Below are 23,945 nucleotides of genomic sequence, written 5' to 3' on the forward strand. Positions count from 1 at the left end.
TTTTTTTTTTTTAAATTCAAGCAGGAGTCAGCTGCAGTATTTTCCCCTGAGAGAGATCTGAGGTGATATTTGAGCCCAACGCAGCACTCCAGATGGCTAGCAACATCCAGGAGGAATAAGAAGTAGTAACCCAAAACTCCTTACTTGGCAGTACATCCTGTCCATATCTCAGAGACCCTGGAGGTGGTTGTGGTAAGTGTTTATGGCATCCACATAAATGCTAATGGTAATAAAAACACAAGTTGAGCACATAACTAATAAACAGTTAATCATTAAAAAAAAAAAAAAACATGAAAAAGAGCCACCAAATGTAATAATCAGAAGATCCACCTCCCAAGGAAACAGTTAATAAAACAATTAGAATAAAGACTTAAGAAAAAAAAATATATGTATGTCTATGAGAAAATATCTCATGCATAAAAATGAGATATGGCAAAACAAAAAATTATTGAAAAAAAAGTCCTCAACAGGTGAGTTGAATATCAAAAATGAACTCTCAGGCAGGATTCTATGAGTAATTTGGAAAATGAAGTTGAGGAATATTTCCAAAATGCAGAACAAAAGGTCAAAGAGATGGAATGAATGAAATAAAAGAAATATGGAAGATAGATTGAGAAGTTTCCATCGCGTACCTGCTGGGAGTTCCAGAAGAGAGTGGGAATAGTGGAATGAGGAAGGAAGAAGCAATACCTAACTAAAATGGGGGGAAAAAAATCAGTGCTGAGCAAAAATAGGAATCCTCAGAGGTAAAGATCTCCTTAAATACCAAACAGGAAAGATGGCAAAAAACACTATCCCAAAACATGTGTGATGAAATTTCAAAATAAGGATTATAGAGAATATTCTAAAAGTTTCTATAAATAGTGATAGTTACCTATACAGGAACAAAGTATAGCAAGGATTGTGAGGCTGGTGCAGGACTGGGTAACGTTTCCTTCTGTTGTATGTAAGGTTGCTATGAGTCAGAGCTGACTTGACAACACCTAACAACAACACAGAGGTACAAAATATTGACATCAGACTTTTCGTCAGCAACACTAGGAAGTAAGGAAACAATTCTAAATTGTGATGTGGGAAATGATTATATATATAGAAATATATACCCAGATAGTGTGTGATTCAAGCTGGAGGCAAAATAAAGACATTTTATACCATGCACAGACTCATACATTTTAATACTCACAAAATTTATTTTTCTAAGTGGCTACATAAACACAAGAAGTAGGAGTGAGGCAAAGAAACAAAAGTTAAAGGTTGACAATTTGAGTCCACTTTGACTGCTAACCAGAAGGCTGGTGGTTCAAATGCACCAGCCACTCTTTGGAAGAAAGATTGGGCAATCTGCTTCTGTAGTGATACCATCTGGGAAACCCAAGAAGGGGTGGCTATGAGTTGGATCCTACTCCACGGTAGTGGTTGCATTCTTTTTCTCATGGGAGCTCTGGTGGCATAGTGCCTAAGGCATTTGACTGCTTAACCAGAAGGCTGGCAGTTCAAATCCACCAGCTACTCCTCGGAAGGAAGATTGGGCAATCTACTTTTGTAGTGATATTGTCTGGGAAACCCAAGGAGGGATCGCTGTGAGTCAGAAAACGACTCGACCGCAGTGAGTTTCTTTGTTTATTCTTTTTCTCTTGCTCCCCCTCCCCCCCCCCCCGCCCCATAGATATTTCCTCTTTGTCCTTCTTTTTTCTGCTTATTTCCCTTTTTTTTTCCTCTGGAGAAATGTCTATTCAAGTCCTTTATCCATTTTTTGATTGGGTAATTGGTCAATTTGTTGTTGAATTATGGAAGTGCTTTATGTATTCTGGATATTAAATTATTATCAAATATTTAATTTTGATGAAGTCCAATGTATGTTTTTTTCCTTAGTTGTCTTTCACAACTGAAAGAAATATCTAAGAATCCATTGCCAAGTACAAGGCCCTGAAGATTTATCCCTATATTTTCTTCTAAGGGTTTTAAGATTTTAGCTCTTACACTTAGGTCATTGATCTTTTTGACTTAGTTTTCTTACGTGGTGTGACATAGTGGTCTCACTTCATTCTGCATGTGGAAATCCAGTTGTCCAGCACAATTTGTTGAAGAGACTATTCTTTCTCATTGAATGATCTGGACATCCTTGTTGCAAAACAATTCACCATAGATGTATGGGTTTATTTTTGAACATTCAGTTACATCCCATTGGTCTTTGTGTCTTCCCTTATACCAGTACCACACTATTTTCATTACTTTAGTTTTGCAGTACATTTTGAAATCAGGAAGTGTGAGTCCTCCAAGTTAGTTTTTTTTCAAGACTGTTTTGGCTATTTAGGACCCCTTCCAATTTTTATGAACTTGAGGATCAACTTTTCTACTTCTACAAAAAAAAAAAAAAGACCATTGGAATTTTGATAGGTATTATATTGAATCTGTAGCTCACTGTGGGTAGTATTGACATCTTGACATTATTAAGTTTTTCAGTCAATGAAAATAGAATGTTCTTTCATTTATTTAGATCTCTTTTCATTTCTTTCAGGAATGTTATATAGTTTTCACTGTACAAATTATTTCACCTCCCGGTTGAGTGTATTCCTAGGTAGTGTATTCTTTCAGATGCTATTGTAAATGGTATTGTTGGCTTGATTTCCTTTTCAGATGTTTCATTACTGTTATATGGAAACCCAACTGATTTTTGCCTGTCAAACTTGTATTCTTTGCCGAATTCATTTATTAGTTCCCTAATGATATTCTCATGGGTTCTTAAGGGATTTTTGTATATATATAGTATTAAGTCATCTGTGAATAGAGATAATTTTACTTTGTCTTTTCTGATTTACTTGCCTTTTTTCTTGCATAATTTCTTTGGATACACCTTCCAGTGCAATGTTGAATAGCAGTGATGAAAGTGGGCATCTTGTCTTGTTCCTGACTTTATAGGGAAAGCTTTCAGTCTGCTGCCACTTCATATGATGTTATCTGTGGGTGTTTTTGTAAATGCCCTTTATCTTGTTGAGGAATTTCCCTTCTACTCCTAGTTTGTTGAGTGGGTTTTTTTTTTTTTTTTTTTTTTTTTAATCATGAAACGGTGCTGGAGTTTTTCAAATTCCCTTTCTGCATCAATTGAGATGATCGTGTTGTTCTTTTACTTCATTTTATTATTATTGTGTATTATATCGATTGATTTTCATATGTTGAACCATCTTATATTCCTGGGATAAATCCCACTTGTTCATGCTGTATAATCCTTTAAATGTGCTATTGGATCAGTTTGCTAGTATTTTATTGAGGATATTTGTATCTATATTCATAAGGGATATTGCTCAGTAATTTTCCTTTCTTGTGATGTCTTTATCTGGCTTTGGTTTTGGGGTAATACTTGCCTTATAAAATGAGTTAAGAATTGTTCCATCCTCTTCTATTTTTTGGGGAGATTTTTAAAAGGATTGGTGTTAATTCTTCTTTAATTATGTGATCTATTTCAACATTAAAGTCATTTGGTTCTGTGCTTTATCTTGTTGGGAAGTTCCTTCAGTTCCTTCACTAGTTACAGGTCTGTTGAGATTTTCTATTTCTTCTGCAGTCAATTTAGATAGTTTGTGTGTTTTTAGGAATTCATTTATTTCACCTAGATTATCTAATTTTTGATGTGTAATTGTTTATTGTATTATCTTATAACCCTTTTAATTCACTTGTGTTTTATGGACAGATGGAACCTCGGAGTGTGTTCACTTCCAAATTTATGAACATTTAAGCTGTTAGATCCTTCTAGTGTGGAATATCAGGCTTATCTTTGCTCTGAAGAGGGCTATCCTATGAATTCCTTTGGTCTCAGGACCAAAGGAATCTGACAGTCAGCCTAGACAATGTTCTGCTATGTGACCATGGCTCAAGAACACATCAGAGCCAATCATGTTTATGTATCTTTAACTCCTGTTAATCAATGTGGCAACTGTGTGAAAGGATCGTGAGAAAAATGTTAGCATGAGCTTCATTGTTCTATTAGAAAACATACATGATGGTGGATCAAAGTGGACAAGGGTAGGAATTTAAACATGAAAAATGCCTAACACTTAACACTTGTGATGTGTATCTCAAGTGTCTTAGGGCATGTAGTAAATACCTATGATTTGAGATGACATGTGGTAAATACCTATGATTTTTTAAAAAGTGTGAGTCACTTATCACATTGAAAATGGTATTGTAATTCTGCAGTATGCTTGTTTGAAAACAAAATTGTACTAGCAAGCTCAAATTATTATAAATATGTGTGACGTGAAAACCTGGGTCACTGAATACAGTCATGTTTCAGAAGTGCTATGAGGTGCTGTGGCTGTATTAATTGTGCCACTCTAAAGATCAACTCTAATAACAAGATGTTGTCATTTCTTTTTTGAAATTATTTAATTAAAAAATAAATGAATCTAGAGAATATATTATTCATACACTTTTACATAATCATGTAATTTCTCTGTCCCAGTGGATTTTCAATGTAATTTTCCAAAACAAGTGAAGTAATTAAGGGTTTGTGTCCCAAATAACCTAAATATTACTTAAATATGGTTTTGTGGCACAGTAACAATTCATTGGAGCCTATCCCTATTATTGCAATGGATGTATCAGTAGGGCACACTTGCTTTTTATTAATAACACAGAAATATTTGATTCTTCTATTTGTACCATAATTTACAAGCTGATTATTACAAGCAATCTATTAATAACTGAACATCTGTTTGTTGCCTAAAACAGTGCTTGGTGTTTTTACCTCCAATGTATCATTTAATGTAAGAATCACATGAGGTATGTATTATTATCCCCCTTTTACAGGTAAGGAAATAGAAACTCAGAAGATTTTTGTAACTTGTCTAAGATCCCTCAGACAGCAAGAGGCAGGAGTGGCAACTGATTCCAAGTCTATATGGCTCAAAAGCCCAGGATTTTTCAGCACATCACTTTGCCTTCCATGCTGACACTCATATCCAACTTTGAATTCATTTGTATCCTTCATACATCTATTTAAAAATATAATTCATGTCTTATTTGAATCTGTGCTGGTTTGGTAAAGTCCCTGAACTATCCTGTGCCTCATTACAAAAGTCAGAACTTAAGAATTCACACACATAATCTTAGTACTGTTCATAATATGGCATTTTGATGATTCACATGCAACAATGACTGATTTAAAATTATAAAGAGCCAAATGTGGTAGCATGCTTGGCTAAGAGCATGATTGCTGATTATTGCATATGTCTGTATACTTCACATAGAAATTTTTGAAGAAATAGTAAGTTATTCTGAAGAATAGGTTGCTCCTTAGTTTAAAGGGATCATGGGAATAATTATGATTTTTTTTTTTCTATGCTTAATTGTATGCTCTGCTTTGAACACAGGAACCATTATTCTGTAATGCTAATTTATCTTTCAATCTAATTTCCTTGCTTTAGAGTGGTTACTTCCATTATTACCTCCCTTAGCATCCTCAAGTGCCCTCACTTACATCCCTCAACTCACTGCCATTGAGTTGGATCTGACTCATAGCGACCACTCCTTGGGTTTCCAAGGCAGTACCACTACAGAAGTAGATTGCAAGCTTCCTTCCGAGGAGTGGCTGGTGGGTTTGAACCTCCAGCCTTCTTTCTGGTTGGCAGTCAAATGCCTTAGGCACTATGCCACCAGAGCTCCTTCTTATGTCCCTACAGTTGCTTACTAGAATTCATTAAACTAAACATACTTAATGTAGATCCTCAAACATTTCCATTCATTTTCCATTTAATCCTAGTCCATAAAAATACCTAGACTCTTCTTATTGCTTATTTAATCCCATAAATATGAAAAGGTGTGGTGTAAGAGATAAGACTTGTTGGAGTTTGCAAAATATGCAAGATGTGTACCTCATAACAATAATAAAAATTCTATTTGGCATTTTCAGCATGGATGTAGACATCTTCTAATCTTTAGTATCAGTAATTATAACTAAGGATTTTTTTTTTTTTTTAAAGTCCAGGAAAAGTAGCAAGTAAGAAAAAGAGGAAATGTCAAAGTTAACTGTATGTTCATTGGCCCAATCAACTGGATAGATGGAATAGCATTTACTAAGATAGAAAACACCGGGAAAGAAGCACATTTGGAATGCATGTGGAAAATCAAGAGCTGGCCTTTCTAAAAACATTTAGCTTATTTGCAGTTTTGTATTACCATCAATGCTTATGTGAATATCCTTTATCTCCTGTATACCTGGGGAAGACTTTCTCAAAGACTAGAATAGGTAGCGTAGTGCCTAAGGCACTTGACTGTTAACCAGAAGGCTAGCACTTCAAACCTAGCAGCCACTCCTTGGAAGGAAGGTTGGGTAATCTACTTCCTTAGTGATAACCACCTTGGAAACCCAAGGAAAGGTCGCTATGAGTCAGGTCCAACTTGATGGCACATAACAACAACAACAGCAAGGTAACTGAGTGTTCAATTTAAAAATGTTATTAAGTTTGAAAAGATTTGTGTGCATGATGTATCCCACATAACTGAGGTGAAGGTACCATTTAAAATTTTGATTATGGTTATTTTTAAGTATAGACTTCAATTGTGGGGCAATTTTAGCCAATTTAATCTTCTCTGGTTCTGGTTTCAATAGGCACTGTTAAATGGATAGATGGAGACAGAAAACCATACAAGAGTGACAGAAGTCATTATTTTGGGGTTAACAGATAATCCTACGCTATGTGCCATCTTCTTTGTGGTATTCTTAGTAGTCTATATAGTTACCGCAATAGGCAATATCAGTATAATCGTCTTAATCCGAAGCAGCCCTCAGCTTCACACCCCAATGTACCTTTTTCTCAGCCATTTGGCCTTTGTGGACATCGGGTACTCCACATCAGTCACACCAATCATGCTCATGAGTTTCTTAAGAAAGAGAACGACTATTCCTGTCACTGGCTGTATAGCCCAACTTGGCTCTGATGTCACTTTTGGTACTACAGAGTGCTTCCTGTTGGCTGCTATGGCCTATGATCGCTATGTGGCCATCTGCTCTCCCCTGCTCTACTCCACCCAAATGTCCCCAGTGATCTGCTTTCTCCTACTGGGGGCTTCCTACGTGGGAGGATGTATGAATGCTTCATCATTTACTGGATGTTTGATGAACTTGTCCTTCTGTGGACCAAATAAGATCAACCATTTTTTCTGTGACCTTTTCCCACTCTTGAAGCTCTCTTGTGGCCATGTTTATATTGCTGAAATATCTCCTGCTATCTCTTCTGGGTCAGTTCTTATAAGCACACTGTCTACCATAATTGTATCCTACATCTATATCCTCCATTCAATCCTGAATGTGCGTTCCACTGAGGGGAGGAACAAAGCATTCTCTACTTGCACTTCCCACCTCACTGCAGTCACTTTGTTTTATGGGACAGTAATGTTTGTTTATGTGATGCCTAAGTCAAGCTATTCAGCTGATCAGGTTAAAGTGGCGTCTGTGATCTACACGGTGGTGATACCCATGTTGAACCCTCTCATCTATAGTCTGAGGAACAAGGAGGTGAAAGAAGCCATGAGAAAATTGATAGCTAGAAAACATTCATTTTTCTGAATTAAACTAGTGGTGAGTCCATAAATTATAAAAATAGTGATTGAAAGAATATACGTGCGTATATTTTAAAGATCTTTATTATTAAATTGATCACATTTATTTTGTAAATATATTTTTAAAAACAACAACAACTCACTACCATCGAGTCAGATCCAATTCATAGCTAGCCCTCCTTGGGTTTCTGAGGCAGTATCACTGTGGAAGTAGATTGCCCCATCTTCCTTAATCTTTCTTCTGAGGAGTGGCTGGTGGGTTTGAACCTCCCGCCTTCTGGTTAGCAGTCAAATCCTTTAGGCACTACACAACCAGAGCTCTTATAAAAGCCAGTGTTAATTTCCATTTATAAAGTAAGTGTGCCATTTTCATGAACATTGGCTAGGATCAAATTAAATGCAGATTTTTCAAGTTAAGAATACCTCCAGAAAATAATTTCTACTTAAAAGCTCCTTAACTAACCAATCACAGAGTCTGTGGAAATGGGGAACAGTGGAACTTTTCAATAATAGCTGGAAGGCAGGAGGCATGAAATTATGGTTCACTACATGCATGCTGATTCAGGCAAAGTATATACTTGCCATACATTTCTGTAATGTCTCTCAAAGAAGTGGTCATTGTCCCTGCCTCTACTACCTTTTTTGTAGAGGCTTAATGATCCAGTCTGGTTATTGCAATTGCCTCTAAATTGATTCCCTGCCTCCTATATCTCTTCTGCAATAATTTCTGATTAATATTTTAATTAATATGTTTTTATAACTAGCATAGTAATAATGCAGTGTAGTAAATCACATAATATGGCTTTTCTAGCCATAGTCTTTGTAAACTCCATGATGGAATTTGCCATTAGCAACTGAGTAGTTCCTGATTGTTAAAGTTATCCACCTGGTTTATTTCTATTGGAGCAGTGTGAAGCAATCTTCTGGGAAGTTCGCTCTCACTTAGGTGTATAGAATTCTGATGTTGGGATTGGTTCGTTTGGACACTCTGCCAGGCTTAAAAGGAACCCTCCTAGAGGCAGAAGGAAATTCTCACTGCTGGCTGAGAGACACAAGAGACACGCACTGCTGAGAGAGAGAGATACTGAGAGACACACACTGCTGGGAGAGAGACTGTTGTCTGAAAGATGGCAGGCTGAGAGAGACTGAGTGTGTTCCGGAACTTGAATTGTAGTCTGTTGCTTCCCTAATAAACCCCATAATCTGTGAGTTCTGTTTGGCCACTGCAGTGAATTATTGAACCCAGCAGAGAGGTGGTGGGTGCTGTGGGAGGAACAGTTGGTGTCAAGGTTGGTGAAAGGGCTGGAAGGAGGCAGCATGTCTGTCCTCACAGGAATAGGCCTTGAGCTACTAGTGGTTATTCTGTCTTCCTCTTGTGGAGTTAGAGGGGGTCAGAAGATGCATCTTCCCTGCCCCTTTGTCACAGACACAACCTGAGTATCAAAGGACTGCTTTATAAAGTTACCCACCATTCCTACGACCTTCAACCACATCATGGAAATACCCTCTTCAGCCTGGAAGCCACTTTGGGAATTTCTCTGATCCTGTTTTGCCATTCACATTTTTTTCCTTGCATCAATACCGGGCTTATAATCATCCCAGTGAAATAATTCTGGAGCTAGAGTCATATAAACATCATACTTTGCAAAGAGAAGGCACCCAAAGATATGAATTTAGTCTTAGAAAAGGCCATCTAAGGAAAAATGGGAGTTCTGATGGTATAGTACCTAAGGCATTTAACTGCTAACAAGAGGGCTGGCAGTTCAAACCCACCAACAACTTCTTGGAAGGAAGATAGGGCAATCTACTTCCATAGTGATATCACCTCAGAAATCAAAGGAGGGGTCGCTGTGAGTTGGATACGACTTGACGGCAGTAAGCAAGCAAGCAAGCAAGCAAAGAGTAAAAATTGAAACACTGTACTGTGATGATTGAAGGTTTGCATTGACTTTTCTAGAAGAACTCCATTTCTTCAGGCCTTGCACTTTACTCTTCAATAGAGTTCATCCTCAGCCCTTTGTTCTCATCCCTTCCAGCTATGGTCATCTTTGGAGACCTCATCTTCTCTGTGAACTCAGCTGCCACTTGTGTGGTGACAGTGTCCCCATATGTAAACACAACATTCTTGGAGGGCAGCTGAACATTTTCACTGGCCTTTTCCTCAGGGCTTTCAAAGTCAGTATGACCCAGACTTAATTTATCCTATTTCTCCTGAAACTGTTACTTTCCTTGTGTTTCCTTTCTCAGTAAGTGAGAACTCTTGGTGAAGTCTAGTACTTCAACAGATTTGGGGCCCTCCTCATTGCTAACTCATGGTAACAAGCTAAATGGTCTGCTTCCCTCCATCCATTTCCTTTTCTCAGATAGAAGACATGTCACTTATTGACCTTTCTTCTTTTCTAAGTTCTTTTGTATAGGGACTTCTAACACTCTCCAATTGATTATGACAAGTCCATACAGACTTGTCCTTTGTATTTTCACTCTGAGAGATTCAAATGTCTTAATCACCCAGATGTAAGGAGTATGGTGTGCATCCGGCATTGCCACAGTGCTTTCTTGTAGAGGATCTACATCACCACTCATATCCCAAATTTTGAATCAACTTAGAAAAGGGCAAAAAAGGAAGATAAATGGGAGAGCAAAATATTACCTGTATAAATGAAAGAGCTAATATTAGAGAACTGATTCGTATTTGTGGGCTAAAAGGTTTTCATGTTCTGAATCACAGAATTTGACACTTTGCTTCTCTGTCACTGGCATTACTGCAGGCATTCAAGTCTGCCCAATGGACTGGGCCTTTACCCATCAGCTTAAAGCATGACCAAGAAAATCAAGAGCACTGAGGGCAGGCTTGCTCCCATGAGAAAGGGGGAAGAAGAAGGGCTGGGATTACATACTCAATTTTTCCCTCAAAACTGACCTGTTGTTAAAAACTTCTTAGTCTATAAATTTCAGGAAAATATTCCTCTCCTGAAATGAGCTATGAAGTTACTGACATTTCTCAAAATTCTGTGAACTCCTTTACCTATAACAGAGTATTGGAGGAGATTGAAAGCAAAGGAGCAAGACCTAATTCCTGGAGATGTTGGGGTCATTATATATTGTGATTGGAGAGGTGATTGTATATATAGGTATATACATTTGTCAAAGGACATTAACCTGTCTGTTTAAAATGTATTTCAATTTATGTGAATTATAATTCAATAAAATTTTTTAAATATTCTATGAGAGAACACTATCTTTTCCTTCCTCATTTTATCCTGGGGCTATGTAAAGATAACTGCTAGTTCACCTATTGTACCTCCCCTAGTTCGAGCCTTTATTATTGTTTACCTGAACTGCCAAGTTCTCTTCTATACTTACGGCTTTCAGTTTATTACTAAATGATATATATGGAAAATAGTATCCAAGCATTTTAAACGTAATGGTCTGTCTACACAGAAAATAAACTACTTGCTCTTTACTATGTGATTAAAAAAAAAAAAAAAAACCTACAATGAATGGCTCCCTGCTTGCCTATCCATTCTTGTCTATCATCACTTTCTCTCATGCTTTATACTGTACTGCTTGTAATTTCCACAATATCATACTGTTCCATACCTCAAGAACTTTCCTGTACCTGAAATAAAGATGGAGCTAGATAGAGATAGGTAGCCACCATTGAGTCCATTCTGACCCATGGTGACTTCATGTACACAGAACAAAACATTGCCTGGTCCTGTGTCGTCTGCATGATTGTCGGCATGTTTGAGTCCATAGTTAGAGCTATTGTGCCAGTCCATCACACCAGTGGTCTGCTTTGCCCTCACTCACCCTCTACTTCACCAAATATGATGTCCTCCTTCTGTGACTGATCACCACTATACAACAGACTGACAGAAAGTGGTAGAAAACAGTATTACCTCCACTCAACTCCTTTTTCTCCCTGTGATTTCTCCTCTTACAGAAGGCCCTATTTCCTTCCCCTCCAGAAAAATCTAACAGATGAATGTAAAACTTTGTGGAATAAGACATCTTCTACAGTGTATACAAAGCCTCTGCATATATTAAAATAAAATACAATATAGACAAACTTCTGGCCAATTTAATTTTAAAAAGAAATTGTGCAACATGAGGAATATTTAAGGACTTAGAACTATTGGCATCAAAGGTTAAATTAATTGTAAGTAAACTAATAGGAAATTTTACAAAAATAAATTTAGAAATATAATGAATTTTAGCAAATTAAAATAGGTTTAAGAATGGATAGAAAATACAGCCATATCTGTGATTAGAAAAAAAAAAATTATAGCTCTTAATGCTTATAGTAAAAAAATTTAGTTCAAGAAATTGTATCAGATTGGACTGAAAAGGACAGACATAGTACAAAGTAAGAAGAGTTCTATAGACCTTTAGCTTACAGTGGGCAGGGAATAGGATAACAAACCACTCAGCTATAATAACATGGGCTATTATTTTCCTGGAAAAGGAAAGATGATTCAGAATATGGACCCAAAAGCCCAGAAGACAGAGGCTTATTCCAGGGAGCAGGATTGGATCCTAATTAAGAAAAATAGCAACATGTGCTCAGATTTTAGAATTGTTGTGGACAAGGAATTTCTGTGTGACTGCTACGTATTCCACCTTTCTCAGTGGGAGTGTGTATTAGGGTTACCCTAACCCTGTATCACCAATGTTTATTGAGTATTTGTGGGAACAGATGTTTTGTATCTTTAGTTCACAGGTCTTCATATCAAGAGGGACTGTATTCAAGTAGTCGCACACAGTAAGCCTCATCCATACCTGAGTCTGCATTTGATATCAGGATGCTGGACTCAAAGCTGATGCTATAGGATGACATACATGTATATATATATATTCATATACATACACATATGACATATGTAATACATGTTTTAAAAAAAAAACATGGCCATCAAGTCAGATCTGACTCATAGCGCCCTTTCCTTGGATTTCTGAGGTAGTATCGCTACAACCTTCCTTCTGAGGATATATATATATATATATATATATATATATAGTGAGTTAGTTCCAGGCTTCAAGGGTGACTAAGAGCCATTGTCTTAGGGATTCTGCCAGTCTGTATCAGGTCAGTAAGCCTGGTCTCTTTTTTTTTTTTTATGAATTTGAGTTTTGTTCCACATTTTTCTCCCACTCTATCCAGGACCTTCTATTGTGGCAGAGGTAACTGGGCACCATCTAGTTCTTCTTGTCTCAGGCTGGTGGAGGTTGTGGTTCCTGTGGTGGTCCATTAGTTCTTTGGACTAATTGTTTCCGTGTGTCTTTGATTTTCTTCATCTTCATTGCTTTGGCTAGGAAGAGACTACTAGCTGTAATTAGATGCCCACTCACAAACTTTTAAGACCCCAGCTGCTACTCATCAAAGTAGGATGTAGAACATTGTCTTTGGGACTGTGTTATGCCAATTGACCTTGATGTCCCCGGAGACTATGATCCCAAAGCTTCAGGTCCAGCAGCTCATTCCCTCCAGGTGTTAGGTTATGACCAAGAAGTTTTCATGACTTTGCCCGCTGTAAATTCTACTAATGCATGAATGTGTTTGCAGCGCATATAAATGCATATGGAGAACTAGTCTCTGTTAAACCAATATATATTCATGAATTTGATCCCATTCACTTTCCCACACCTGTTCATCTTGCATACCTGTCTGTGCATCCACTCATAGATTGTTATTACTGTTATTGCAGGATTGTGTATGTGATATTATTTACCTTTGTTGCCTTTAACTCTTGTGCTCTTTCAGATACTTTCCTTTGCCTTGATTTTGTGCTGGCCTCTTCCTAATTGTATATTTCCTTTCCTGAGTTAATACATATCTACCCTCTAGTTAGTGATTTACCCTCCCATCCCTGGTAATCTTCAAAGAATATTTCTTTCTGTGTGTAAGCCTTTTCTTGACTTTTTATATTAGTGGTCTCATATAGTATTTGTCCTTTTGTGATTCACTAATTTCACTCTGTGTAATTTCCCCAGGTTCATCCCTGTTGTGAGGTGTTTCTCAGATATATTGTTATTCCTTAACATTGTATATTCCATTGTGTATATGTACTGTAGTTTATTCATCCATTGATGGACACTTAGGTTGTTTCCATCTTTTTGACATTGTGAATAGTGCTGTGATGAACATTGATATGTGTATATCCATTCGTGTCATAGATGGATATATACCTAGTAGTAGGATTGCTGGATCATATGGGATTTCTATTGCTAACTTTTTAAAGGAAGTCCATACCATTTTGCACAGTGGTTATACCATTTTACAGGCCCACCAGCAGTGTATGAGGGGTCAGGTCTTTCCACTACCTTGCCAGCATTTGTTGTATTCTGGGTTTTGTTTTGTTTTGTTTTGTTTTTTTAACTTTTCTATTAATGCTGGGGTGAGGAACGAACTCCTTGTTATATTGATTTGCTTCTCTCTAATGGCTAATGATTGCGAGCTCTGGTAGCATAGTGCCTAAGGCACTTGACTGCTAACCAGAAGGCTGGTGGTTCAAACCCACCAGCCACTCCTCAGAAGGAAGGTTGGGCAATCTACTTCCATAGTGACACTGCCTCGGCAACCCAAGGAGGGGTCACTATGAGTCGGGTCCGACTCGATAGCACACAACAACAACAATGGCTGTGATAGTTATGTTTGTGTGTCAACTTGGCTGGGTTGAGTGGCTGAGCAGCTGGTGGTAGTTATTTCCCATGATGAGACTGGCAGTCAATTCCACGGTCAGATCTACCACAAGCAGCTGAGTAGCTGCCTTTGGGATGTGATCTGCTTCCTGTATATAAGGAGAAGCTTTGGGAATGGTCTCTAGACTTTGGCACACCTGGACCCTGCATGTAGCTGTGTCGTTTCTCAGCAGCCTGCTATGCTCTGCCAACCTTAGAACTTACAGTGGACTTAAGTTAATGGCCTGTCATGTGGATTGGTAACATCAGGACTGTGCCTTTTTACTTGTCAACCTTGGGGCTTCTCAGCCAAGCAGCCAGCAGCTGTCTGAGTGAAGAAATGCCTCTAGCTCCAGTGCGCTGGGAGCAGAAGGCAAAGCTGGACCCCAAAGTTGAGGGGCTTTCACCCAGCCCCTAGAGCCTGGCACTTTGAACTGGGACTTAAAGCCTACAGATTGTAAGAATAAACTCCTGTTTGTTAAGACCATCCCATTTGTGGTATATATATTTCTTGTCAGAGCAACACTAGGTAACCAGAACAATGGCTAATGATTATGATGAGCATTTCTTTATGTGTTTGTTAGCTACCTGAATGTCTTCTTTGGTGGAGTGTCTCTTCATGTGCCTGCCCATTTTTAAGTTGGATTGTCTTCTTGCTTTTAAGGTTTGAAGTTTTCTGTAAATATTAGTGATTTATCCCATATCTGTTATGCCATTGTCAAAAAATTTTCCCCAGTCTGTAGTTTCTGTTGTTACTCTTTTGGTGGTCGTTTGATCCTATAAATGTTTAATATTTAGGAGATCCCAGTCATCTAGTTTTTTTCCTGCTGTTTGTGTGCTTTTAGTTCTGTTTGATAGTGTGTTTATGCCCCAATTTTTTATTTATGGTCTTTAAGGTTTTACATTTAGGTCTTCGATCCACATTGAGTTAGTTTTTGTATATGGTGAGAGATATGGATCCTGCTTCATTTTTCTGTAAATGGAAATCCACTTTTTCCAGCACCATTTGTTAAAGAAAATATGTCTTCCCTATTAATGAATGTTGGCTCTTTGTCAAAGATAAGCTGTCCATAGGTAGATGATTTTACTTCTGGGTTCTCAATTCTGTTCCATTGGTCTATATGTCTGTCATTGTACCAAAACAAGGCTGTTTTGACTATTGTGGTTGTATAGTAGGTTTTCAGATTGGGCAGTGTGAGGCCTCCTACTTTGTTCTTCTCCTTTAGTAGTGCTTTGCTTATCTGGGGTCTCTTTCCTTTCCATATAAAGTTGATGATTAGTTTTTCTAGCTCCTTAAAGAATGATGATGGAATCTAGATTAGAATTGCATTGTATCTGTAGATCACTTTGGGTAGTACTGATAATTTCAGAATGTTAACTCTTCCTATCCATGAGCATGGTCTTGTTGATTCTTTCTATTTCATTTATTTCTGCTCAAATCTTTATTATTCCCTTTCTTCTGGAGTCTGTAGGGTTTTTTTTGTTTTGTTTTGTTCGTTTGCTTGTTTAATCTGTCCTTTTTGGGTTTTGTCCTTTTTCTAGTTGTTGGAGTTATTGGGTTAATGTGTTTGGTTCTTTCTTACTTTTTGATGCCTTTTTTTTTTTTTCTCTCTCTCTCTCTCTCCTCTGGGCAGTGTGTTTACCACGTCCCAAAGGTTTTGATATGTTATGCTTTCATTCTTGTTTGATTCAAGGAATTTTTTTTATTTCTTCTGTTACCTAGTAGTTTTTAAGCAGGGTGTTATGCTGTCTGCACATATTTTATATTTCTTCCTGTTGTTGATTTTTATTTTATAGCATTGTGATCTGAGAAGATGATTTTTAGTACGTCAATATATTTAATTCATTGAGGCTTGCTTTGTAGCCTAAGTTATTGTCTATTATGGAGAATGTTCCATGTGCACTGGAACAGAATGTATATTGTGCTATTGTTGCATGGAGCTTCTTAATACTTCTATAGGGTAAAGCTGGTTGATGTATTCTTTAGATCTTCTCTATCTTTGTTAAGTTTCTTTCTAGATGTTCTATCCTTCATGAAAATTTATGTATTAAAATCTCCTACTACTATTATGGAGATGTCTAATTCTTTTTCAATTCTTTTGAAGTCTGATTTATGTATTTCAGGCTCTTTCATTCAGTGCATAGGTATTTATTATGATTATGTCCTCTTGTTGGATTCACCGTTTAATCATAATCTCCTTCCTTTTTTCTTTTGCTAGTTTTTGCTTTAAAACCTATTTTATCAGAAATTAATATTGCTGTTCCTGCTTCTTTGTGGTTGCCATTTGCTTGATGTTTTTCCATCTTTCAGTTTTTCGCTTATCTTTGTGTCTAAAGTGTGTTTATTGTAGACAGCATATTGATGGATCATTTTTTTTTTTTAATCTATTCTGCTGTTCTCTCTTTTTTGAAAGGTGTATTTAATCCTTTAATTCAGTGTAATTATCAACAAATATGAATTTACTGCTGTCATTCTACTCTTTTTTTGGGGAGGGTGCTGGTGGTTTCTTTGTTCTGTGTATTTTTTCATGCTCTGGTGGCATAGTGCTTAAGGCATTTGACTGCTAACCAGAAGACTGCCAATTCAAACCCACCAGCCACTCCTTGGGAGGAAGATTGGGTGATCTACTTCTGTAGCGATACTGCCTACAGTCGCTATGAGCCAGATTTGACTTGACAGCGGTGAGTTTGGTTTTGAAGTTCAATTTGTTTAAGGGTTTTCTTATCATTTCCTTCATCACTGTTGTTTTAGTGTTTGCTGAGTCTTGATAATTTTCTTCTTTTTTTAAAATAAGATTTATTAATTTTCTTTGAGGTTACCTGTATTTTATTAGTGTCTTCCCAAGTTTAAAATAGTCTATTCTATGTTGATATCATCTTGACTTCATCTCCATTTAGAAGTTCTGCAACTACAGCATTTATTCTCCCTTTTTGCTTTCTAGTTGTCATTGTTTCCAAATTGATGTCTCTGGTTCCCTGTTTTCAGTCTTGCAGTTTTATTTTATTTTTGATACTTCTGTGATTTTGTCACATGTCTTAATCTCAGATTGTTGTCTGCCATTGCTGGTTCTCTGTTCAGTCTCCCTTGAGCATTTCTTGTAGGATTGGTCTGGTTTTTAATTTCTGTTTATCTGGAAATGTCTAAATTTTGCCATTGTATTTGAGGAAAGTTTTTGCTGAATATATGTAATTCTAGATTGGCAATTTTTTTTCTTTTTTAGAAAAGAAACTTATGTAAAACTCTAAAACCTTTTTAGAGTTTTATATAAGTCATCCTGTTGCTTTTTCAATTGCATGGTTTCTGCTGAGAAATCAGAGCTTAATCTTGTTTGTTCCTCTTTATAGGTAACTTTTCATTTTTTCCTGAGCTATTTTTAGGATTCTTTCTTTGTCTTTGGTTTGGGAAAGTTTGATTAATGATATGTGTTGGTGATTTTCTGTAGGGTCTGTCCTGCTTGTGTTTCATCAAGTTTCTTGAATGCATATCTTCTCATCTTTCATAATATTAGGGAAGTTTTCTTCCAACAATGGGTGTTCCACATAATTCTTAGGCTTTTTTCATTTATTCATTCTGTTTTCTGATTGCTCCTCTGATAGATTAATACTAAGAGATTTCACTTCAGTTTCACTAATTCTGTCTTCCATTGATTCAGTTCTACTCCTTTGCCCTTCCAATGTATTATCTATTTCTGAGGTATTAGTATTAATCTTCTAGATCTATGTTTCTTTTTATGTGTGGTTTCTAATTTCCCATTTATTATGTCTATTTGTTCTTGCATTGTTTTCTTTAATTCTTCTGGAGTTTTGTCTGTGTTTTCCTTGATTTTGTCTATGATTTCTTTGGTGTTGTCTTTGTTTTCCTTTATCACCTTCTTAATATGCTAGGGGGTGTGTGTGTGGAGAAAGCCCACAGCCATCAAATTGATTCTGACTCATAGCAACCCCCAATTGGGTTTCCAAGGTGGTAAATTTTTATGGAGATAAATTGCCTCATCTACTTTCTGTGGAGTGACTGGTGGGTTTGAATCACTAACCTTCTTGTTAGCAGTCAAATACCTTAGGCACTGAGCCACCAGAGCTCCTTTAATATGCTGAAGCATCCTAAATATAATTTGTTTGATTTATTTATCAAGTAGTTCCAATACCATTTCTTCATTTGAAATATTTTCTGGTCCTGTATTTTGATCACTTGCTTGAGCCATCTTGTCCTGTTTTTTTTTTTTTTTCTTTTCTTTTTTTTTTTAATGTGATTGAAATTGTTATCTCCAGACATTGTATTTATTTGTTGATGGTACATTAGCTTGCTTTATCTTGATTTTTTTGTTTTGTTTTGTTTTAATGTACCTGGCAATGGGGAGGGTGTGCTATTCTTGTCACTAGTTTGACAGCATTAGGGCACTCACCTCCTGTCTCCAGGTGGATTTGATAGTGGATAGGAGTGTGGGTTCAATTCTCTGATCCCTGGTTGTGTTGTTCATCTAAGGCCAGGCTGGGCAAATGTTGGTTGGTCTCTTTCTTAGCTCTGCTGGTGCTGGAGCAGGTCATGTCATTCACCCCAATGGCTGGGGCAGCAGGCGTGTTGGGTATGGCTGAAAAGAGTTGCTGGCTCCTGACTAAGAGTGATGGGGGAGTAAAAAAAAAAGTTTAAAAAGTAAGAAAAAATAAAAATAACAAAAGGGGAATAAGGAAAAACATAAGACTAAAGAATGGGGGTGGGGTGGAGTGATACAGACCAGTGCAAACTCCAGCCACAGTTGTCTGAGATGACATTTTGCAGCACTTGATCAACCACAGTGCACCTGAGGCTGCTGGGAGAGTAGAGCGATGAATAAGGGCACAACAGTGGGGTGAGGGAGGTGGGCTTGGTGGATCACTAGGTGGAAAAGAGGCAGCAGGAAATGCTTGACTGGCTGCCAGGTGGGTAGGGTTGGGAGGGTGCACTTCTGGTCCCTGGAAGTTGTGAGGGTTTGTAAAGGGGGAAGTCACAGCTCTCTGGTTGCTAGACACTCAGTGTGGGTGTCAGTACAGTCCTGGGCCAAGTGGAGCCACTTATCTGGTTCCTGCCCTGATCAGAACACTGCTTGCAATAATTCAAAATGACTGTGCTGTTCCCGGCCAACTGTCAGTTCACTGCTATATATCTCCCTGTTCACTGCCTTCACTCAGTTTCTTCTTCTAATTGATATTTGATGTATTTCTTTTTCCTTTCCTTTGAAGCTCAGGGTTCCAAAATTGTCATTATATCTGTTTCATTTGATTTCTTGGGTCTTTGTTGTAACTGATGTGGGTAGCATATCTGCCTAGTCGGCCTTATTGGATCCTCCTGTATTTTTTTATTGTTGAAAGTACATACAACTAAACATACACTAGTGTAACAATTTCCACATGTACAATTCAGAGATATTGATTAAATTCTTCAAGTTCTCCAACCATTCTCATCCTCTTTTTCTTAATTGTTCTTCTTCCATCAACATGAACTCACTGGCCCCAAAGAGGATGATATTTTAAGTGACCATGGGAGAGTATGAATGTATTTTAGCATGTGGAAAACACATAATTTGTGGCCAGAGGAGTGATTGTGATAGATTAAAGATAACTTTAAAGCCTTTAACACTTTTCCCATTGAGAGGTGCAATTTAGTTTCCTGTCCATGAATCTTGGAGTGCCTTTAGTAATTTGTTTTACCAATAGAAGACAGTGAAAATTATGCTCTACGTCTTCAGAGGTGAGGTCATAAGAAACATTACATCTTCGTTTGGGGTCTCTTGCTGTTGAACCATAATATCAGAAATTCAGCTACTCTGCTACTGCAACCATGTGGAGAGACTTTAAAACTACATAGCGAGGGAGAAGCTTTAAAACAATCCCTGCTAAGGTTCCACGCATTTGAGTGAAGCCATCTTTGACTTTCTAGATTTGCTGAGATGCCACCTGAATATCACTGTGTGACTACCATTAATGCTGTGTAGAGCAGAAGAATTACTAAGCCGAGTCCAAGCTCAGTTCCCTACTTACAAAATAAAAGGCATATAATAAAATAGTTTTGTTTTCAGCTACTAAGCTTTGGGTGATTTTTTATGCACTTTTGGTAACAAGAATATCACTTTTGCAAAGGGAATAAATGGCACTCCCATTCACCCAATAATATAAGTTAAAAGTTAATCAGTTATCCTCCAACTCTTTTTTCTGTTCACTTCCCCAAACTAATCATTGGTCAATCCCTTTTGGTTTTTTACCTAGATTTTACCTTCAATCAGTCAATTTCTTTCTATCTAAACATCAAAATCATCCTTCTCCAATCAACCATCCTCTAAGATCTTGACTGGTAGACCTTCTCACTTGTCCTTTCTCCTACTCTTCCTCTTTTATAATAAATTTTCCATACAACAACCATAGTGTTCCTAGAACATAATAAACACTCAACAAATATATTTGAAACAAATAGGTGAATTATTACTCCATATCTACCTATAAAACAACAACTTTAAAGTCATGGTCAAATTTATTTAGTCCTCATGTATTTTGAGGTCAGAGTGGCAACATATAGCAATGTTTAAAGCCTTCTTCTCCACCTTCTTACTGAACTATTCATAAGTATGAAGAGAAATGTATAAATGTCAACAGATAAGAAGATGAATAATTCTGTCATTTATCTTTGATTCTGTAAGTAATTAGTAATTATCAAAGCTCAGAAGATACCTGAGGTAATAGACCAGAGGCCTGTGCACAGCCTGACATCCCACATATGGGTCTGAAGTGCCCACAAGGATACTAGGCTTTATATAAGGGATATAGATAGCATTTACCTAACTAAATCTCCAAGATGTCATGAGAGTCAGGAGGCACCTAGAATTTTACAGGGCAATTGGAGATGTTTATCAAAATATATGGACCAATCTGTGACAACATTTCTAGTATTTTTACAGGCTCTAATTTTGGGAAGGTTGGGCAATCTACTTCCGTAGTGATACTGCCTCGGAAACCCAAGGAGGGGTCGCTATGAGTCGGGGCCGACTCGACGGCACATAACAACAACAACAACAACAATTTTGTTATTATTCCAGACCTATGAAGCTATGATTTTTTACTAGCCCATAAATTACAATACTCAGAAGTAATATCACTCCTTTTAATTCCTACAAATAAAGAAAATTATATGCTGCCAAATGAGGCTACTTGTTTTTAACATGCATTTAAATATGAATAGACTTCTGGTCAAATCATGTGATCTTAATGTCAAAACCTGACTTCCTTAAAGCTGTGAATCAGTTCAGTTTCCCTATACTCACTCTTGTTCCAGGGTTTTTACAATCTAGACCATCTTGGAGGTCAAATTTGTTTAAAAGATTGATGAAATTACTATCTTAACCAGTTTAGTCTTGATTATCCTTCTCAAATCCTTTATATCAGGTCCAGTGCTAAAGTGATTGGATTTTATGTGGTGGTGTAGTATAGGTTAAGTGTGTGGATCATAGAAACAGAGGACTTGAGTCCACATTTATCTTGTCAAACTTTTGGATCTCTCTATGATGTAGTTTCCTCATCTGTAAATTGAAGGAAATTTATAATACTTGAATCATGGGATTGCTGTGAAAATTAAATGGAGATGGATAGTGCTTTTGGAATAGACTTTCTGGATTCACATACTAGTTCCACATCTTTCTAGCTGCATAACTTTGAGGAATCTACTTAAATTCTTTATGCTTCAGATGATTTAATAGTAAAATGGAAATAACACTATTTTACTCAGTTCTACTTTATAAGTTTGTTATGAAAAATGTATGAATTAATACATATGACACATTTAGAATGGGGCATGATACATAGTAAATGCAAATATTGTTTGCTAAATAAATAAAGGAAAAGTGCTTGGCATCTACAAGTACTCGATAATTATTATTATTAGCATTATTATTGGTTTCAAGGTGCCTTTCAGTTGGCTTTGAAGTGTACAAAAGTGAGAGGTAAGACAAAGAAAGACAATTTTAATATATGCAAGAAGTTAAGCTGATTCTGGTAGGTACTACGCATAATACAGGCAGTCCCTGAGTTACTAATGATATCCACTCCTAAGTGTGTCGTTAAGCCAAATTTGTAGGTATGTCAGAACAGGTGCATACAGTTCTTGTTTAACCTTAATTTAGTTCAAGAAAGGAGCCCTAGTGGTGCTGTGGTTGAAGCATTGGGCTGCTAACCAAAGAAGGTCAATGTTTCAAACCTACCAGCTGCTCCAAGATTTACAGCCTTGGAAACCCCATGGGGCAGTTCTACTGTGTCCCATAGAGTCACTGAGTCGGAATCAACTCTGGTGAAAGTAGGTTAGGTTTTTAGTATTAGTGTAAGAAAACACTCAAAGCCTTTTCTGTGATTTAAAAGCTGCACATACAGCAAGTGATGACTGTGATGAAAGGGGTTGTTTCAGTCATTTCAAAGTGAAGGCAAAATTACATAACATTAAAGGGCAAGTACAAGTTGTCCACAAGTCAGATGTTCATAACTGAAGGACTTGCTGTACTTGTAAACAAAAATATTATAGGTGGCCTGGAATGCTAAGATTGGATCTTAAGAATATATTCTGACAGCTGTCTTTCTCAGGGCTTCTTTTACATCTCTGTTCCTCAGACTGTAGATAAGAGGGTTCAACATGGGGATCACCACTGTATAAAACACAGACACCACCTTGTTCTGCTCAGTTGAGTAGCTGGACTTGGGCATCACATAAATGAATGTAATAGTTCCATAGTAGAGAGTAACTGCAGTGAGGTGGGAGGTACAAGTGGAGAAGGCCTTATGCCTCCCTTCAGTGGAGTGCATCTTCAGGATTGTGATGAGGATGTAGATGTAAGAGAGAGCTATGACAAACACGGTGACCACAATGATGGATCCAGAAGAGATGGAAGGGATAATTTGAATGATAGAGATATCTGAACAAGAAAGTTTCAACAAAGGGGAGAAATCACAGAAAAAGTGATCTATATGATTTGGTCCACAGAAGGACAGACTCAATAAACAGCTAGTAAATGTCCAAGCATTTATACACCCACCCAGAAAGGAAACTCCCACTAAAAGGATGCAGATTCTGGGGGACATGTGGGTGGAGTAGAACAGGGGTGAGCAGATGGCCACATAGCGATCATAGGCCATGGCAGCCAGCAGGAAGCACTCGGCTGTCCCAAACATGACCACAGAATAGAGCTGTGTTTCACAGACAGGGACAAGGAGGATTGTTCCATGTCCAAGGAATCCAATAAGCATTATAGGTGTGACTGATGTAGAATAACCCATGTCCACAAAAGCCAAATGGCTGAGGAAGAGGTACATGGGGGTGTGAAGTTGGGAACAGCTTCTTATTAAAATGATTATGCTGATATTGCCTAATAAGGTGACAACATAGATTCCTAGAAATAGCACAAACAAGATGACAGAAAGTGTAGGATCTTGTGTTAACCCCAAAATGATGAACTCTGTCACCATGGTGTGGTTTCCAACCTCCATCTCTTCTGTGAATTGGTCCTGTTGAAGCAAATGTGAACATTCACTTGTTTTATGCTTTCTTTCATTCCCTCATTTCTTAGCTCCCTATTATGTCTCTCTGATACCACACATTCCGGTTTTTGGTTAGTCCTCAGCCTAATTTGTAATGACCTGTAAATATCAGTATTCTACTGGATTGGGCTTTTTAACCTATTCTTTGCAAAAAAAAAGAG

At 37.4% G+C, this 23,945-nt stretch overlaps 2 protein-coding genes across 2 annotated transcripts; one reads left to right on the forward strand and one right to left on the reverse strand.

The window, feature by feature from the left end:
• The first annotated feature begins 6,619 nt into the window (after positions 1 to 6,619).
• LOC103210705 (olfactory receptor 481) lies at positions 6,620 to 7,564 on the forward strand. Its single transcript, XM_007956620.2, has one exon. The coding sequence runs from the start codon at positions 6,626 to 6,628 to the stop codon at positions 7,562 to 7,564; it is 939 nt and encodes a 312-aa protein (XP_007954811.1). The 5' UTR covers positions 6,620 to 6,625.
• Positions 7,565 to 22,800: 15,236 nt separating this feature from the next.
• On the reverse strand, positions 22,801 to 23,733 carry LOC103208953 (olfactory receptor 491). Its single transcript, XM_007954721.1, has one exon. The coding sequence runs from the start codon at positions 23,731 to 23,733 to the stop codon at positions 22,801 to 22,803; it is 933 nt and encodes a 310-aa protein (XP_007952912.1).
• Between the last annotated feature and the right edge of the window lie 212 nt (positions 23,734 to 23,945).

Source organism: Orycteropus afer, unplaced genomic scaffold, assembly GCF_000298275.1.
Source record: "Orycteropus afer afer isolate SDZICR_OR568_19922 unplaced genomic scaffold, OryAfe1.0 scaffold00014, whole genome shotgun sequence".
NCBI lineage: Eukaryota > Metazoa > Chordata > Mammalia > Tubulidentata > Orycteropodidae > Orycteropus > Orycteropus afer.